Source organism: Colletotrichum graminicola, assembly GCF_000149035.1.
Source record: "Colletotrichum graminicola M1.001 genomic scaffold supercont1.2, whole genome shotgun sequence".
NCBI lineage: Eukaryota > Fungi > Ascomycota > Sordariomycetes > Glomerellales > Glomerellaceae > Colletotrichum > Colletotrichum graminicola.
This window is the reverse complement of record NW_007361006.1, coordinates 1,059,805-1,078,966: the sequence shown is the minus strand read 5'-3', so window position 1 is coordinate 1,078,966 and position 19,162 is coordinate 1,059,805. Positions and strand designations below refer to the sequence as shown.

General features: G+C 59.1%; 5 protein-coding genes across 5 annotated transcripts; 4 read left to right on the top strand and 1 right to left on the bottom strand.

Moving 5' to 3' along the window:
- Positions 1-7,098: 7,098 nt before the first annotated feature.
- Positions 7,099-8,719, top strand: GLRG_00757 (uncharacterized protein; the record flags this gene model as incomplete). Its single annotated transcript, XM_008091442.1, has 2 exons — positions 7,099-7,252; positions 7,557-8,719. 2 exons carry the CDS (start codon positions 7,099-7,101, stop codon positions 8,717-8,719), a joined length of 1,317 nt encoding a protein of 438 aa, XP_008089633.1.
- A 413-nt stretch (positions 8,720-9,132) lies between these two features.
- Positions 9,133-10,555, bottom strand: GLRG_00756 (GPI transamidase subunit PIG-U; the record flags this gene model as incomplete). The annotated part of the gene is made up of 3 exons (XM_008091441.1): positions 9,133-9,991; positions 10,062-10,329; positions 10,414-10,555. The coding sequence occupies 3 exons, from the start codon at positions 10,553-10,555 to the stop codon at positions 9,133-9,135; spliced, it is 1,269 nt and encodes a 422-aa protein (XP_008089632.1).
- Positions 10,556-11,086: 531 nt separating this feature from the next.
- On the top strand, positions 11,087-13,060 carry GLRG_00755 (pescadillo; the record flags this gene model as incomplete). Its single annotated transcript, XM_008091440.1, has 1 exon — positions 11,087-13,060. One exon carries the CDS (start codon positions 11,087-11,089, stop codon positions 13,058-13,060), a length of 1,974 nt encoding a protein of 657 aa, XP_008089631.1.
- A 411-nt stretch (positions 13,061-13,471) lies between these two features.
- Positions 13,472-15,487, top strand: GLRG_00754 (RNA polymerase I specific transcription initiation factor; the record flags this gene model as incomplete). Its single annotated transcript, XM_008091439.1, has 2 exons — positions 13,472-13,729; positions 13,790-15,487. The coding sequence occupies 2 exons, from the start codon at positions 13,472-13,474 to the stop codon at positions 15,485-15,487; spliced, it is 1,956 nt and encodes a 651-aa protein (XP_008089630.1).
- A 532-nt stretch (positions 15,488-16,019) lies between these two features.
- GLRG_00753 (DEAD/DEAH box helicase) lies at positions 16,020-18,158 on the top strand (the record flags this gene model as incomplete). Its single annotated transcript, XM_008091438.1, has 1 exon — positions 16,020-18,158. The coding sequence occupies one exon, from the start codon at positions 16,020-16,022 to the stop codon at positions 18,156-18,158; it is 2,139 nt and encodes a 712-aa protein (XP_008089629.1).
- Positions 18,159-19,162: the final 1,004 nt, after the last annotated feature.

Below are 19,162 nucleotides of genomic sequence, written 5' to 3'. Positions count from 1 at the left end.
TTGCTTGGTGTGTGCCTGGGTAGTCGGACGAGGGGGCCTAGCAGGCTGTCAGCAGGCAATTTCTTGGACCCCATCGAGAGAATGATTAAAAAGCTTGGGGTGGATTATGGGTACGGTGGGCTTGCGAAGCGCTGCCATGCGCTAACAGACATCAGGCTGGCGCGACAGGGGCAGCACATGCCCAGAGCAGGACAGCCCCTGTCTGCATGCTCGTTTCATTTCCTGGCATTGCGGCGGTCAAGCCCCACGGTGACTCTGGCGATGCGTCACCGCCAGGGGGGCCAGAAAGAAAATAACGAAAGACGTGGAGAGGAACGGAGGGACACAGACGGAGACAGAGACGGAGACGGAGACGGGATCGGTGGATGAGACGAGAAAGACGTGGAGACCAAGTACCCCGAAACGGTGGGAAGGAGATGGTGGGGTGCATAGTCAACCGTTAGAAAAGGGGGGGGGGACGGAGAAAGAGAGAAAAAGACCAAGATGGAAACGGTACGTCTATCTGTACGTACCGAGCGCTACACTAGTGCCTGAGATTTTATCTCCACCGTCCCGGCCGACCATTCCTTCCCTTTTCCCCCCCCAAAAATGCGAGATGAAATATGGGAAAGTGCGCGGACGGACTATCTGGAGTACGTACCCGCCCACTTGCTTTGCCGTATCCAAAACTGTACCTGCCGTACGTACCTGCCTCACCTCACACCACACGCCACCACCACACACCACCACCACACACACTTGGGTGCACAATCAAACGGACGAGTCCTCCTCCCCCGTTCCACACACACACACACACACACACACACACACACACACACCGTCTTTGCTGCTGCTGCAACACCACCTCCGTTCCACAAACACCAGACGGACGCTTGCCCAGGGCAAGCTTTGGTTTTGGCACCAGCAAGGCCAGGTACAAGGGGTCAAAGTACTGACGTAGGTACATACATAGTACGTACCCCTACTCTTCTTCCCTTTCTTCACCTTCACTTTACTCCCACCCCCCTCCCCCTCCTCGTCCTTACCCCTGGACTCCCTCGCCAACACACACCCTCCTCCCCCTTCCACAGCGACGCCAGTGCCCGATCCAAGGTCGAGCTGGGCTAACACCCTTGCAAGGTTTCTGGCTGTTCCAAAATTGCAGAGTCTCGGACAGCGGACCTCTGCAAACAGGCACCGCCAGCCGAAATGTCCTCCCGCCGGCCGCATTCGTAGATACATAAGGCACCCGACTCCCTCCCCCTACCATCGTCTCTCGACCACATCATCATCGTCACCAGCCAATTCAGAAGACTACTACTACTACTACTACCACTACTACTCCAACTCACAACCGTTTGGTTACATACATCTCTCTCACGCCCTCACCCATCTCAAGATTCTTTGTCTACATTCCCAACGGCTCAGAACCCCTTACCACCACCGCATCTCCAAGGCTCTTACAAAACAGTCTTCGCAACCACCACTACCACCACAACAACACCAACAGCTTCATAGCTCTTTAGACAGCTTTCCACAGCTGTCCTAACACCGTCAAACTGGCTTCCGCAAACTTCGACTTCGTCACCATGCCTGCCCAGCGCCCCTCGCAACTGCCTCCCTGCCCCGGCCCCCCGCCTCAGCGCCCTCTTCCTGCTCTGCCCAACCGGGGTTAAAGGGTCTCAGGTCGACAACAGCCTCGCGCAACAAACAACCTGACAATGATCAACAACATCCCTGGCCTTTTGGGGCCGTGATCCGAGAAAACCACCACCCACCATTGCAGCTGCCTTGGGTGTGTCTTCGCTTCGCAGTCGGGTCAGATACGGACCAACGGGACACAACGCGACCCAGCAGGTCCTGTATTATCCATTGCGATCGAAAGCAACAACGTCTCGTCGGCCTGTCCGCCCTGTCAGCCGACATGGAACTGGACGGCTGACAGGATATGCACGCCATCCACGCATACCATGTGTTGGACATGCATGCATGCATCTCACTCACCCAACCAACCACAACCAAACCCGCACACCACCTTGAACGGAAGAACTCGCCAGCCTTCAGCCACCTTCGCCAAAACTCGGCTCAATGCAACCGCTCTCGAGAACCGGGCAGACATGACTATCCTACCTCCGTCGACGGGGCCACGAGTTGCCTTGGGGCCGTTTTTGCAACGAGCTTCTCTGCTAACCCCGTCCTCTTTCTGCTTTCGTGCCGGCCCGCGTCTCCAAGAGCTGGGCTCCTGCGCGCGATGCCGAGAACACGCAACAGCCCATACCGCCCACTTGGCTTCATCATCGATTGCAAGACACTTTGCAATATTACATCGCCTTACTACCTTGTAAAACAACAATCACCAACTATCTTTTAATCCATGACCTACCAACTGAACGAGCAAAGCATCATTACGGGACCCAGGAACACACACTTCAACGTCACCCCTCACGTATCGACGCACCACCACCACCACTACCTCCTCACCAACCCATGTATCATTAGAAGGGAGCACTGTCGGAGATGTTTCCCAACCCTTTCCATTTCCTCACTTTGTCGTCGCCGATACCCCCCTTCCCTTTCCTAGAAAGACGGATGGATTCGACGGAAAGTCTTAGCTATGAGCGATTATAAAAAGTTGGCCCAAGGAAGGGTCAAGGGAGTTTTGTTTTCGTCTTTCCTTTTCCGCCTTTGACGCGAGGGGGGATTAGTCCACTCAGCATTGGACGGGTTTCTATAGCAAAGTTATAATACCAAACAAATAATTCATTACAAGCAAAAAAAGAAAAGAAACTGCCATGTGATTCGCCCGCCTGATATGTGACGTGCCCTACCTGCCTGCCAATGCCCTCCGCGGATCTAACCGTATCGAAACCTCGCTACCGGTGTGAGGCCAGGCAGAAACGCTCCATCTCCAGCACATCATCTCATCCTCCCCCTTGCCGCCTGCTCTTCTGCGCATGAGGCGGCATGGCGCGAGGAGCCGCCGCCCCATGCGCGCACGACAAGTCGTCCTCGCTCTCCAGATTTCAAATCGTCTCTTCCCCTCCTCCTCCTCCCCCTCCCCCACTCACTGCTTGGCCGTACAAGACGCAGTAGCAGCGGGGCTGGCACTGGGACTGGGACTGGGGTGAGCCCATCTTCACCCTCCTCCTTTCCAAGACTCGAACCATCGTTCATCCGCCCGTCCCGAACACCGCCCACCCCTCCCCTCCAAAAGCGGGCGCCCGGCGGACGGTCATCCAGTGACTTCTTTATCTGTGTGTGTGTGTGTGTTTGTCGATGCAACGCTACGGTGCGCGGCGGGCCCACGAACGCAGGCGCCCCGCGCCTTCTTGTCCGTCCGTTCTGTTCTGTTTCCATCTGTCCTATCTGTCTGTCTGCTCGCCTGTCTGCCTGTCTGTCTACCTGTCTGTCTACCTGTCTGTCTACCTGTCTGTCTACCTGTCTGCCTTGCCAGTCTGGCATGTGGTCTTTGCCTGCCATACCCCCGGCCAGCCTTGGGGGCCAACTGAACACCACCACCTCTCCCGCCCGCCCAGTGCTACCCAACCAGGGCCAACACGCATAACCGACCCGTCCCGATCAGCAGCCGCACAGCACACCCTCACCTGAGCTCCAACATGGATGAGAGAGTGGTGACCAAGGCAAAGCGCTGACGGGTGGGCCTTTCCCCCCCTTCTTCTTCTTCTTCGCCCCCCTCTTTCCTTCCCAGTTTCTCGATTGTCACATCTGCTAAAAAGGAAAAAGGAAAAAAAACTACAAGGAGATAGATGGGTAGTATTCCCTACCCCTTGGCCATCACTGCCGTGGAAAATCCGGTATATCACAATATCTAAAGCTACTCTACCTACCCTGCGGGACCATCTCACGTCTTCGTAGGGGGTGCGTGATAGGTACATCTCCACGCTGGGTAGAATATCGACATCGACATCAACACCAAGGGGGTTATAGTGGTTGGTGGCTGAAAAGGGAGAGACATTCTGGGATCTTCCGTCACCTAACCCGCTTCTTCACAGCGACGTCCATGATTTCCTTCCGCCCCGCCCCTCCTCCCCCTCGGCCCCCATTTCGGGTATCAAGGGTATATATGGGACGGCCGCAACCGTCGGGGAGAGGGGAAGAGAGGCGCGGGTAGGGCGGCCGCGCAACTCTCCTCCGTCCAACGTTTGGTATTGCCAGCATCTGGTCGAACTTAATCCCACTCAGGAAGGGGGGGGGGGGGGGGATCCCGGGTTCGGGTGGTATGATCCGAATCCGGGACGTTTTCAACGATATTTGTCAATCTCAATTTAGAAACGTAAAGGCAAAGTGCCAGTGGCATGCAGCATTTGGGGGTTTTCTTTATTTTCTTTATTTTTATTTGACTTTGCCGCAGCTGCTCATCTCGCCTAGGTGCGGACGCAGGACTTATACATTGCCTTAGGGCGTCGCGGCGGGCGGACCGGGTTTGACCGGGGGGGAGGGGTCAAGGGGGGGGGGGGTTGCGGCTTAAGCTTCGCTCTCGTTGAGATTAGAAGCTTATACTCCTACCGCAGCTCTTGGTCCACGTCGCGTCCACACGACGTCGACAAACAGGGAAGCTGATGTGTGTGTATGTATGTGTGCCATTGGGTTTGCGGTAATCAAACTCTCATTGCGCTGTGACTTTGGTTTCTTTTTTTCTTCTTCTTTTCTTCCGGGGTTTTTTCGGTGGGGGGGGGGGGTTTCTCTTCATTCCCACGCTGGAACGAGGATTTGCAGGCCCGGCCGCATGATGGTACTTACATGGTTGTGCGGAACGGCTGGTCGCGCAAAAGTATGTTCCGCTTGGAACGGAGCAACTGTCCGGGCCTACCTGATCCGGCGGGTGGACGACAATAACACACATCAGGTTTTAGGCAAAATAGACTCTCGGAAACCCCCTTCTGGTGGGTTCTCGTATTTGGTTGGCACGCGACGAGGCTGAAGGCCCTTCTGGGATGGATGCATGCGAAAAGGGGGGGGAAGGACGGCATGTGGAACGTCGGACCCCTAAAGTTTCAAAGTCAAAGAACAAGAGAGAGAAAGATAAAGATAAAGGGAAAGAGAAAGAGAGGCTCGCAAACGTCGTTGGCGGGAATGGATGGGGAGGCTGCGCGGGATTCCGGCGCCGTCGTTTAAGCGTTTTAGGGGTCCCCTCCCTTTCCTCACTACGTCGCATAGGAGACATGCGCCTCGCTCGTGTCGGCAGGTCGAGGGCGGGTTGGCATGAAGGTGTAATTTCAAGAGACGGGCGCCACCATCCAGCCTCGACGTCCGTGGGTTCCCCCCCAAGGGAGAGCAGTCGGTAGAGGCCGAGAGGTATGAGCGTTGAGTGAAGCTTGCTAGAGGCGACGCGATGGCGTCGGCGCGAGGAGACGTCTCAGGGGAATCTAAACTACCTAATCGGAGCCGTCTCGTGGGGGACTCGCCGTATTCACTGGAAAGCCGCCCCCCCCCCCCCCCCCCCCACACCAAGGAGAATCAATGACCGCCCGTTTTGGGGACGTAATCCATCGTGGCGTCCGCCATCTCACATGTCCATCTATATTAATAACATGGATTCGCGTTCGACGGCGATTTGTCACAAACGGATGGGACGCTTTAAACTACTATGTATGTTGGACCGGGGTAGGGAGAGACCATGTACAGGACGGGATACTATACGATTGTCTGATATTGCTCAGGGACTCGGAGTCCGGCAAGTTCAACCAAAGGTGCGGGTAGAGGACGGCAAGACTGGATCACGTCGTTCCCCTTTTCATCGACGCGACGCCGCCGTCTTACCCCAGGAACCGGCCGGGAATGACCGACATGTACCACATCCCTCCGACACCGTCGTGGGTCTATGGCATCTGTGGACCGCCGCCTCCGCCCTCCCCCACTCGACCAACCGTTTGAATCTGTTTGGAACGAAGGGGGTGGAAGACATCGGGCTGCAACCAATCTTTCTGTTGCGTTTCCCAGCTCGAGAGGTTGTCGTTTACACTAGCTCTGGGCACCTAATTTGGTTGTTACCGATCATCAGGGCTGGCGGGTGCACGTCGATCGTGTCAATCCCCGTTTCCCCAGGCCGCCGCCAGGTTTCTGATCCGTCTGAAATTCGGACGAAATTAGATTGCGCCGAATTCCAATTGCCACACCGTTCGGTCGGTTGCAGAGGATTGGCGCATTCGGTGTCGCGTACCTGCCTTAGCGGTGGCGAAGGGAAAGGGGAGGTTCGTCCTGCACGCGGCTTTTCCTTCGTTGTCGCCGCCGTCGGGGCCCGTCCGTCTCCCTTGGGGTGATAGGTACCGTCGTCAAGAGGGCCTCAGGGGGGTGCTGTATCAGGCACTATACGTGAGTAGCGCGCATTATGCCAAGCTGGGCGCATCTCGTGTCGTCGGGCATGTTGCCGTCTTTTGCTTCGATCGACTAGCTTATGCGTGATGCTGGGTCGAGATACTCTCATCATCTACTTGAGGCGGCGTGTTTGGAGTCTTGGACCGGGTCGTCAAGGGGGGGGGGGGGGGGGGGGTTGTCAATTCTGTCCCAAAAAGGAAAACGCTGTTGGCGAATGTGGAGCTACCTACAGATACACAGTACGGAGTACATATCCGTACTCTGCATGTATGTACCTTCTCTTATGTAAGCGTTATCGATCATGGCCTCGCTTATCGCCACGTGAGTCCGCGCCGAGGTCGTACCGTCCAGGAAGGATTAGGTAGAGTGACGACGTGCGCTGTCTTCGCGCCGCTGAAGCGAACAAAGGCACTGGCAGGGGGGGGTGTCTGTTTTCTTCCTCTCCCGACAACGTTTCGCGCACGAACATCAGAACTACCTCTTGTGGTATTGTTGCCTTCGAGATCCTCTCAGAGTTTTCCGTCACAGACGTGCGTCGATACTGTTGAGTCACCCGCCAGGTAAAGCGCCTCCTTCCGTCACTCTTCAACAAAGTCCTTGCGCTAAGACGACGCTGTCCATTACATCAGGGTCCTGGAGGAGTGAGAGCCGTCTAGGGTCTGAGTACATTGAGTACCTCGGAACTATACGCCCGCGTCTGCTGCTGACGGTCAAGTCTACACGTCACTCACTCCCCATTCGCTCCCCGTTCACGCACAGCGCACGCATCATATCGTACGCAATATGGATATCCTGGAACTCCATGTCTGGGGCCCGGCCTTCGGCCTCCCCTCCATCGACGCCGAGTGCCTCGCCGCCATCGCATACCTCCACACAGCCCTCCCAAGTTCCCAATGGCGCCTGGTCCCAAGCAATGACCCTGCCGTTGACTCATCGAGTACGTATGCACGCCCTCATACACACTCATTCACACACACACACACACACACACACACACACACACACTCACTCACTCACTCACTCACTCACTCACTCACTCCACTTACACCGGCCCATTTACCCCTGTGTTTCCAATACCCACGCCCTTCTTACCGTTGAGGCTCGCCACTGCATGGACCTCACGCGACGTCTTCCCATCATGACGACTCGACACAAAGAGAATCCCACAAAGAACTGCGCGACGACTCACAAAGAAACACGTTGAAACAATGTTGCCCTCGCTAACGAACCCGCCCTACCAGACCGCCTCCCCGCCCTCAACGCCAACGGCGTCTGGGTAACGGGCTACACCGCCATCGCCTCTCACCTCGCCTCCCTCTCGCCGCACTCCCCCTCCTGGGACCTGGACCTGGACTCGCGCCTCACCCCGTCCCAGCGCGCCGACACCCTCGCCTACGGCGCCTACGTCGACGCCCACCTCGCGCCCCTCCTGGACGCCGCCCTGTACGGCACCCACGAGAACTGGGCTGCCGTCACTCGCCCCGCCCTGAGCCACCTCCTCGGCTTCCCCCTGAGCTGGACCGTCCCCGGTATGCTCCGCAACCAGGCCGTCGCCCGGTGCGCCCATCTCGGCCTCGGCTCGTTGGGCGCCGAGGACGACGAGTCGGGCGCCGACCCCCTGGGTAGCGCGCTGGACCGCGCGGTGAAGCACCTCCCCGTCTCCACCAGGAAGAGCGTCCTCGAGGAGATGAAGACCGGCACCGCGCGGGGCATCAAGCTGCACGCCATCACCGCCGACGCCTTGACGCCGCTGGAGGAGCTCCGCGCCCGGGGCGAGGAAACACCGGGGGAGAAGAAGCGCTTCTTCGGCGGCGACGTGGCGACGTCTCTCGACTGCCTCGTCGTCGGGTACCTCGTCCTCATTCAAGAGGTCGAGCTCCCCCAGCCCTGGCTCCGCACCATCTTCGAGAAGAGGTTCCCCCACCTGACCGCCATGGCCACCCACCTCCGCGACGAGTGCCTCACGGGCCCCGGCGCCCTCCCCTGGGTCGCGGCCCCCTCGTCGGCCCTCCGCACTGCGGCCCGCTTCCTCGACAACGTCGTGCAGGCGACGCCGAACCTCGGCGAGGCCTACATCCACGAGTGGCGGCGCCGCGCAGAGGCCAAAACCAAGGGCGTGGCGGGCCAGAGGACGCTCGCTCTCGCGGGCGGGGTGTTGGCGGCCGGTACTGCCATTGCGTATGGGGTGTGGGCGTACCGCAGCCTCCCGCCTTGGGGCTTGCGGACGCATACTTGGACGGCCGAGAAGAGGGGCCTGAACAGGTTTGGTGACCTGGGCGCCATGCTGGACTTCTCGCTGGGGCTTGCGGACCCAGTGCCGCAGGCGAGTCCGGCTGCAGCCGGATGGGGCGGGGGCTTCGGCTCGGAGCACAGAGTGGTTGAGTCGGAGCTGGCCGTCGACTAGAAGGCGAAGCACTGGCGTCAGGAGCGGCCGGTGGCAGGAGAGACGGTCTTGGCCAGGTACCAAACAGGATATCGGAAGGGCCGTCACGGATTAGTAAAGTGTAGAAGAAGAAGAAGAAGAAGAAAAGAAGAGCTGGGCAGGGCGCTCGCGACTCCAAATAGCCCATACAAGGCATGGGAAAAGGCACAAAAGTCTCCCAGTAGAACATGTATAATACTGTTTCGATTATCTTTGGTTTACATGAGCCGTCCGCCATACCCCTCCCCATGCTACCGTTTTATGCTACCAATGTCCGATTCAGAGTTCCCATATAATGGGGTGTTGCAGACCTCGGAATGATTTTCTTCTTTCTTTCCTTATCTTTTCCTCGGCGCCGCGTATAAAATCGACAAAAACTGCCCAGTCACACCGGTTTAGATCTGCCGGATCTCCTTCCCGACCATCTCGGGCCGCTCGACTTCCCACTCGTCGCGCAGCACCGCAAACGTCAGGTCGCTGACGAGCAAGCTCTGGCCCAGGCTCCACACGAGGGTGATGGCGTAGAAGAAGTTGGCGTTGCCGCTGCCGGCGTAGATCCACAGGTGGTAGAAGGCCGGGCCGAGAAACGAGGCGTACATGATGGTGGCGGCGCCGACGAAGGTGTAGCGCATGAGGGGGAAGACGTGGCGGAAGAGCGACAGCATCGCCAGGAACAGGCTCGTGTCGGCGATGGAGGGGTACGGCTTGAAGATGGAGAAGATGCCGAGCAGGAGGGTGATGACCACCAGTGGCTGGGAGCGGATGCGGACGGTCAGGGGGCCGACGTAGCTCGAGAGGTGGAGCCAGAAGACGGCGAGGAAGAAGGGGCGGAACGAGTCGAACATTTCAACGAAGAAGTACCACCACAGCCCCACGTTGGGCGTCAGGTCGTTGAGCGTCAGCTGGGCGCCGTAGGTGCTGGACAGGAACTCCCAGGAGCCGCCCGTCAGGAGGAAGGACATGAGGAACAGGGCGGCGAGAACGGCGGCCACGACGGCGACCTTGGTCAGGGCAAAGCGCGCGGTAGAAGCGACGCGACGTGAAGGATCCTGGCGGTCGTATGCAAGGAGCACGAGGGGCGGCAGAAGGAGCAGAGGGTACATGGAGAGGTAGGTCGCAAAGGAGAGGGCGACCATTGCGCCGAGGGGCGCACCGGAGATGGCCTTGGCAACAGCGTGGAGGATGGCGCATGTCGAGAAGACGGAAGTGGAGCGGCCGACACATGTTGCTATTGTGAATGGGTTGAAGAGGAAGCTGAAGTAGACAAGGGTCAGAAGGGTTCGGGGCGAAGGTCGAAAAAGGGGGAGGGGGAGGCCAAACTTACAGCGATGCGACGACGAGGCCACTCCACCTCTTGCCGCGGCGCGGGGAGGTGAAGAGGCGCGAGGACCCAGCCTCGCCAGAGTCGGCAATTCGAGAGAGGGCATCTGCGCTCAGGATGTCGAAGAGGACATAGAGGAGATGTGTGAAGATGGGGAGCGACTTCGGATCGGGGAGCAGCGAGAAGAGGGGGAGGAAGAGGGGCGCTTGGTGGTAGACGCCGCCGTCGTAGGGAGAGACGTTGTGATTGTAGAGGAAGAGGCCTTCTTGTACTGCGCATCGACCGTGTCGTTAGCAAAGCTGCTCTCAGTCGGCAGTCGTGGGGGGGGGGGGGGGGGGACCCGATTGGCACTTACGTCGCTTGAAGCTTGTCACGGGGGTCGAGATCTCGACGCGGCCAGTCAGCAGATCAGGCAGACCGGGGAACGCAACAAAGAGTAGTAGACGCAGCGCCGCGGCGGCGGCGTAGACACCCGTCTTGTTGCCTCCCTGAGTCATTGTACCGCCGGTCATATTTCAGTCCATGGCCCGGAGGAAAAGGGAGGGGAGGGAAGAAGAGACGAGACAAAGGGCGGGCCGGAGGATCGCGGGATGTCGAAGGACGGGATCGCGGAGCTTGCAATTCGCGGGTCGGTCGTTGCAATTCGGACGCATGAGGTAAGGGACGGGGACGGGGGTGACTTGGAGGTGGATGACACCTGGCTGGACCGGGGGGGCAAGGAGCTCTGTCAGCGAATAGCGACCTTGCTTCCAGCACAGTTAGTGGATTGAACCCCTGGAGCTGGAGAAAGTCTGCTGATTAGATAACAGCAGCCAATCAGAAATCATACCAGATACCACTAGTCTCGTCCCGGCAGACCCTCGGGCGGTCAACCACCGGCAGAAAATTTCAATGGAAAAAAAGTTCAGAGAGAAAGTCGAGAGCGGGTGCCCCGCCACGGTCAGAAGTCCTTGATAGCTTCCAAACACCCGTCGTCAACTCCCGACGCAACACAACCACGCCAGTCAGCAAAAGAAAAATCAGCAAAAATGGGCAAAATCAAGAAGAAGGGCCAGGCCGGAGCGGCCAAGAACTATGTCACGAGAAACCAGGCCATCCGCAAGCTGCAGATCAGCCTGCCCGACTTCCGCAAGCTCTGCATCTGGAAGGGAATCTACCCTCGCGAGCCGCGCAGCAAGAAGAAGGTCTCCAAGTCCTCGACCGCCTCGACGACCTTTTACTACGCCAAGGACATTCAGTACCTCCTGCACGAGCCGCTCCTGCAAAAGTTCCGCGACCAAAAGGCCCTCGAGAAGAAGATCTCGCGCGCCCTCGGCCGTGGAGACGTCGGCGATGCGAAGCGCTTGGAGAAGAACGCCTCCCGCTCCGAGGAGACTGGCAAGCCGCGACACACCCTCGACCACGTCATCAGAGAGCGATACCCTACCTTTGTCGACGCCGTCAGAGACCTTGACGACTGCCTCTCCATGCTGTTCCTGTTCGCCAACCTGCCCTCGACCTCGTCCGTCCCCGCCAAGATGATTGCGCGCTGCGAGCGCCTCTGCCTCGAGTTCCAGCACTACCTGATCGTGTCGCAGAGCGTCACAAAGTCGTTCCTCTCCATCAAGGGCATCTACTACCAGGCCAACATCCATGGCGAGGACGTTTTGTGGCTGGTACCCTACAAGTTCAACCAGAGGATCGTCGGCGACGTCGACTTCCGCATCATGGGTACTTTCGTCGAGTTCTACATGACCCTGCTGGGCTTCATCAACTTCCGCCTGTACACCGGCCTCGGCCTCAAGTACCCGCCCAAGTTTGACCAGGACAAGGATAACCAATCCGCCGAGCTCGCCGCCTTCACCCTCGAGGGCCAGAACCTCGCCGCACCCGAGGAGAGGAAGCAGATCACCAACGGCGAGACCCAGCACAAGGTCGACCCCAAGACGCAGGCCGCCGTCGACAAGGTTCTCAAGAAGCTCAAGAGATCCGGCGCCGACGAGGAGGAGGCCGCGACGGAGGAGCAGACCGAATCCACCGAGGAACCCACCAACGCCATTGACAAGTTCGAGCCTGTCGCGCCCGGCGGCGACGTCCTCCCCCAGCCTGAGCACTCCAGCTCTGACAGGGCCAAGCTGTTCAGCAACTGCACATTCTTCCTTTCCCGTGAGACTCCCAGACAACCTCTCGAGTTCCTCTTGCGTGCGTTTGGCTGCAAGCGCATCGGCTGGGATGCCGTTCTCGGCGAGGGTGCCTTCACCACCGACGAGCGCGACCCCTCCATCACTCACCAGATCGTCGACCGTCCCCCGGTGTACGCCGCGAACAATGAAGGAGGCGATGGCGAGGACAACCAGACATCCCAGAAGCTGGCGCCCAACCAGCGCATCCCCGGTCGGATATACGTCCAGCCCCAGTGGGTCTGGGACAGCGTCAACGATGAGGAGCTGAAGCAGCCGGACCAGTACGTCCCCGGCGCGCAGCTCCCCCCCCATCTCAGCCCCTTCGTCAGGCAGGTCCAGGGTGCCTACGACCCGACTGTGCCTCTCGAGGAGCAGGAGACCGAGGGCGAGGCCCTTGCCGAGAGCGACGACGAGATGGACGTCGACGAGGCGGATGCCGGCGACATGGACGTCGCTGGTTCCGAAGACGACGAGGATGACGAGGAGAACGAGGGTTCCGACTTTGACGGTGCCTCCGATGACGAGGCAGAGGCCGAGTCCGAAGACGACGACGAGGCACAGCGCCAGCGCGAGCTCGAGGCCGAGCTTACGGGCGGCGCCGTCAAGGCGAAGGAGACCAAGCCCAAGACCAAGAAGGAGGCTGCGCGCAAGGCGCATGCCAAGAAGATGGCCGAGGAGGCCGAGGATATCGAGCGGGCCAAGGGCATGCTCAGCAAGAAGAAGAGAAAGCTGTTTGAGCAGATGCAGTACACAAATAACAAGAAGAGCGCCGAGGACGAGAAGCTGCGGGCCAAGAGGAGACGGCTGGAGAAGCAGCTCAACAAGAAGGCCAAGGCGTAAAAAAAAGCAAAAAAAGCAAAGAGCTTGTTCTGTGATTTATAGAATGTAGTAGGGCGTTTGTTATACCATAATTGTGGTGTTGGGAAAAGAAATACAATGCTTGATTTGAGGCACTATGAGACATAAAACAAAACAAAACAAAACTAGGGAGCCCCGACGAAGACCGTTTGTGATGTTTGGGTCGAGTCCTGCGGGACGTGAAAGCCGCTTGACTTGAGGTGAGTTTCGGTGTGTTGTGGGCGGGTCCCGGTTTTTCTTCCTTCTTCACCTTCTGCTCAACCCACTCAAATCGGCTGCCTTTTAGATGCTCGATACCCTGCTCGTTTTCATTTGCGTGCCTGCATATACACATGGCGTTACAAAGCTCTGATTCTATGACTTTCGGACGAACTTTGTCATTCTTATTGAGCCATGGCGGCAAACGAGGAATCCTGGGACCTCGACACCGATGAGATCCGTTCAGTTGACTCGGAAGAGTTGTATGAGACCAGACCCAATCGCTGGAAAGGCAACAGGTCAACATGGTACACGTACACGCAGGAGGAACGGCTTCTGTACCGCTCCATGGAAAAAGAGCGGGACCGAGATCTATCGGTGCATCTCTACAACGCATTTGCGCTCAAGCACCGCCCGGTGCGGCCAACGGCAACAGCAGAACCTGATGCAGAGGTGAGCAGCAGCGTCGGCAAGACACGGCCCGCCCGCATCGCTGACCTTGTCATCATCTAGGATGCCGATAGACCGCTTGAAGAGATTGTCGACAGCGGCGAGTGGCGCCCGCCGAGCCTCTGGACGGCGTGGCCGATGAACCCGCAAACTGTGCCGGGCGACGATTTCCTTAAGGAGACCCATGATGAGGACGACAACTTCACCATCCGCCACAGGCAGGCGCAGCTACCCAGCACGGCCCTGGAAGAAGAACTCACGGCCACGATTCTGCGCCAGGCCAAGGAGCGTTTCCAACGCCGACAGCGGAAGTACCAAGAAAAGGAAGCTGCCAGGGCCCAGGATGATACCGGCCGCGAAACGACTGAGCCGTCGTGTCCGTCTGCCGCCTCGTCCGACGACGAGAAGGATGTTCTCTCGGATGAAGGAGAGACCAAAGCAGAGCCCGATGAGGACGCGGAGATACCGAAGCGCGCCAAGACCTACGAGGCAGTCGTATCCGCCGACGACGACCTCTCTGCAGACCTCCTACGCCCGTCCGTCCGCCACATACTCTCCACACTCGACAACACTCTCGCCGCGCTGCACAACGCCCGCCTCGCCGGCCTGAGCTATATGACAGACTCCTCCGCCTCCGCCACCGAGGGCGACGCGTCCGATGCCTTCTCGGACGGTATTAGTGTAGCGTCCGCAGTGTCGCGCGCGTCGTCCGCCACCAGGCGCCAGAGGAAAGGCGCACCGCGCAGCAAAGCGCCTCGAACGCCCGAGCCGGAGAGACCTTCTACGGAAAGGCGGGGCAGGCCGAGGAAGGCGTTGGTCCCGCTGCCGGGGGAGACGGAGAAGGAAATGAAGATCCGGATCGCACGGGAGCGGAAGAAGCGCATCCCGTACTCGTCAGACGAGGAGGTAAATGATGGCAAAGAGGGCGAGGGGGAGAGGAAGGAGCCGGAGACGGAGGCGGAGGCGGAGACATCGCGGTCCAGGTCGCCGCGCAAGAAGCGGGATCTGCCCCCCGAGACTCGGGCTGGAGCTAAGATCAGAGCCAGGGAGTCGATGCTGGGCAGCTGGGGACTGAGAGACTGGAGCGATGTCATGGGAGCGGCATCCCTTGCGGGGTTCAAGCCAGAGGTGGTGGCCAGGGCGGCGCAGCGGTGTGCGGATCTTTTCGGCCAGGGAATGGAGATGCAGACGCTCCTCGAGGGGCCGCCTTCTGAGAGACTGAAGCCCCAGGGGACTCGCTACCTCCCCGGCAGCAGCCGCCGCCAGTCTCCCTCGTTATCTAGTTCGGATTCCGAGGTTGAAAGACCCGCATTGCGACGTCGCGTAGTGTCTAGACAGGGCAGCCTAGCACGGGACAGCGTTCCGCCTAGTGACTCGGACGCTACTCGTGGACGGGGTTCCCGTACGCCGAGTCGGGGCCGCAGTACATCCCGTACATCCTCTGTCGGTCTCTTTTTCTGTCCTGTGGCGGGATGCCCGCGTGCCGCTGAAGGCTTTGGCAGAAGAACAAACCTGCAGCGGCACGTGGCTAGGTTTCATCCTGGACAGGCTGTGGAGGTGGACGTAGAGAGCGAGGACGAGATGTTTGGTGCAGTGCATGTGGACGGTTTCCTGAAGCCCATCCGCGCCAGGAAGGGTTGGAGAGCAGAAGATACGGGCACGAGGAAGCGGAAGAGGCACTATCGCGGGCGGAGGGTGGATGAGAGTGACGCAAGTGATAGGAGTGGTGTTGGGGAGGAGTCGGTTTGGGATTCCAGCTGATGAAGACCACATACATCACGAGACCAATATATAATGAGCTCATCTTTATATCCCGCTTCCAGAGCTTGTGTAGTAATCGAGACACATGTCATAGTGGTTTGAGGTGTTTCCATTCCGGAGTAACCAGCGCATGAGTTGAATAGTCCGGGGCTGGTTACGATGCAGACTTGGCTTATACTATTGTGACCCTGCCTGTGGAGAGGGCGCCTTCACAAATTACTGCGATAACGAAACACATTAACATGGTCTCATTGTTATCCAATATTCGAGCCTTGTTAAATTCGTTTGAGTTGCTGATCACGCCTTTGGGTATGTATGATGCCAGGCAGTTGAAGCATTAATAGACCCTCGCACACACACAGTCTGAAGTCAGACTCGGCAACCCCGCACAGGGCGCGAACTGTGCGGACACTGTCCTCGTCCCCACATTAAAATTTCCATGTTCATCGCATTTCCCAGCAAAGGCATTTAGATTTAGACCTTTCACTTGAGAAAAAGAAGAAAGGAAAAAAACTAAACTGCACGAGCAACCATGGATATCCTCAAAGTCCTGTCGCGCGGCATCAAGCAGCCCCCCAGGGGCGCCAAGGGAACAAACAAGTCGGCAGCGAACCTGCCGTCCGCTGGCAACCGGACGAACCCCCAACTCTTCCACGACGAGGTGCCGTCGGCGCGGGGCCACAAGAGGAAGCGCGGCAAGGAGGAAGTCGAGGAGAAGGAGGAGGAGCAGCTGCCCGAGGTCGACTTCTTCGCGCCCAAGCCCGACCCCTCCGAGGAAGCAGACAAGGCCGCCGCCGCCGCCGCCGCCCCGAAGGAGAAGAACGCCGCCCTCTCCGCGCCCGCCGTCAAGCCGAAGCTGCTCCCCGAAGACGAGTGCCGACAGATCCTCCGCTCCCACCGGCTGAAGCTCACCCTCCTCTCCGAACGCCACAAGAAGCCGTCCAAGGTCACCAAGAGCAAGAAGAAGAAGGTCGCCGTCGAGGCCGAGAAGGAGACAAACCAGCTGCACCCGCAGCCGCTGACCACCTTCCGCCAGCTCCGGACGAACTACGCCATCGCGCCGCTGCTGGCGGACAACCTGGCACACCAGGGGTACAAGGTGCCGACAGAGGTGCAGCTGGGCGCCCTACCGCTGCTTCTGCAACCGAAGCTTGCCCTGAAAGAGGTCCCCAACAGGAAAGAGCTCGGAGACGTCTCCAAGGGCGTCGACTTCCTCGCCGTTGCGCCGACAGGCAGCGGAAAGACGATCAGCTTCCTGATCCCCGCCATCAACTCAATCATGAACAAGAGGGCTTCTGCCGAGGACGACGACAGTCACGATCTATCCGCCATCATTATTGCGCCGACGAGGGAGCTTGTCTTCCAGATTGTCAATGAGGGACGCAAGCTAGCCCAGAACTCCGGCATCAAGGTTGCCGGCATGAAGAAGGGCATGCGCGTCGCCGTCGAGGAAGAGGAGAAGTCCGAGAGCGAGGACGAAGAGGAAGACGAGGAGAAGGAGGAGGAAGAGGGCGGCGAAAAGTCTGAAGATGACGACGAGGACAGCGAGACGGAGCCCGCCAGGGCAAAGTCTGTCGTCAAAGTGGACATCCTCGTCACGACGCCAGCGCTCTTGTTCAATTTCCTCTCGTCGGGGTCGCCCAAGACGAAGCGCAAGCTTCCGACGGTGACGTCTCTGATCTTGGACGAGGCCGACGTACTCCTGGACCCTTTGTTCCGTGAGCAGACCATGGCCATCTGGTCCGCGTGCACCAACCCCGAGCTGAGGACCACCTTCTGGTCGGCGACCTTTGGCTCCAACATTGAGACCCTGGTCACCGAGGCGCAGTCGGCAAGGCCCGAGTCCAAGCCCCTGATCCGTCTGGTGGTCGGCCTGAAGGACACGGCCGTTCCCAACGTCACCCACAAGCTCGTCTACACGGCGACGGAGAAGGGAAAGCTCCTGGGTCTCCGCCAGCTGCTCCGACCCACGGCTGGAGACGACTCGGGCCCGCCGCTGCGGCCTCCGTTTCTGGTCTTCACCCAGACCATCGAGCGCGCGACGGCCCTCGCGGAGGAACTCAAGTACGACATCCCACTGGCGGCCGGTGGCTCCGACAGGATCGCCGCGCTGCACAGCGGCCTCGCAGACAGGGCCCGCGCGGACATCATGCGCCGCTTCCGCGCCGGCGAGGTCTGGATCCTCATCACGACAGACGTCCTCGCCCGCGGCGTCGACTTCGCCGGCGTCAACGGCGTCGTCAACTACGACGTCCCCGGCTCCAGCGCCGCCTACGTCCACCGCGCCGGCCGGACAGGCAGGGCGGGCCGCGAGGGCGGCGTCGCCGTCACGTTCTACACGGCGGACGACATCCCCTTTGTCAAGAGCGTCGCCAACGTCATCGCCGCCAGCGAGAAGCAGGCCGGCAAGACGGGCGACCAGGCCAACGTCCAGAAGTGGCTCCTCGACGCCCTGCCCAACGTGAGCAAGGCGGACAAGAAGAAGCTGAAGGAGAAGGGCGTCGAGGCGAGACGCAGCCACGGCGCTGCCATGATCTCGTCCCAGAGCAAGTGGGACCGACGCAAGGAGTCGAACATACAAGGAGCCACCGCGGCGAACAAACAGCGGATCAAGAACGCCAGAAAACTAGGCGGGGATGAAGGAGAAGAATGGGGTGGCCTCGATGACTGAGCAGCTATTCCAGAGTCGACCACCCACCCCGGGGGACGTCACATGTAGATACCCGACCATCATGGCTCGTGATTCTCGCGAACGCAGCTGTAGAAACCTAATGATACACCGCCATCTCGTAGGGCTAACTCCCCGGTGCCCCTGGGACCGCAACTCCAAACACATTGTCTAATCCACCGTCCGCGAAATGTCAAGCACCTCTCGTATCGTCTGCAGGCGCTTTCTCAGCAGGTTTCCTCATCAGTATGTCAAAACCCCCGACTTCGATCCTCCACTTCGCGGCCGGGCACCCTACATCTCCAATCGCGATAGGCGCCCTGCGGCATTGGCAGCGTCACATCCGCGCCTCGGCCGAGTCGCGCGAGCCGGGACAGCACGCTTGCGAGACCGTGTGGTGCAACACCTTGTTGTTGCTATTGTCCAGGACGCGTCCGCGCGGGCGCTGCAGTCCCCCGACAACCGTATCTTTCCAGAGCATGGTACGGCCTAGGTGGTCGCGGGCACTGACGTCGACCCCGTTGGCCACGAGGACTCGCAGCAGTGCATGATGGAGGACGCGGTCGTCAGGGTAGAGCGGGCCGCTGTAAAAACTTGTTGGTGAGAGGAAGACGGTTACGGCGTAGTCTTCTGTATGGGATCAGTCGCCGCTCGCCAAGGAAGTCGACGACTCGTTCCAAGCTCTGATCAGCTTGTAGGCGCAATAACTCTTTGGCGTAATAGGCCCAGTCGGCCAGGTGCTGTGGGTCAACGCCTTCTTTCAGCATCGATTCAACGAATCGCCTCGAGACAGGTCGAAGCTTTCCGAGCCTCGGGATGTCCATGGGTCGTCTGGAAGCCTGACACAATCGGCAGAGGCTCTCGAAACCCCCACCCCCAAGGCCCTTTCCAGCAACCGTACCTGGGATGTAATCTTCAAGGACACCAAGCCGAGAAGGAGATATACTCGGTGCGCATGACAAGCTTTGGTGTTGCTCAGTATCAAGGCTTTGGCGATGCAGCGTTGA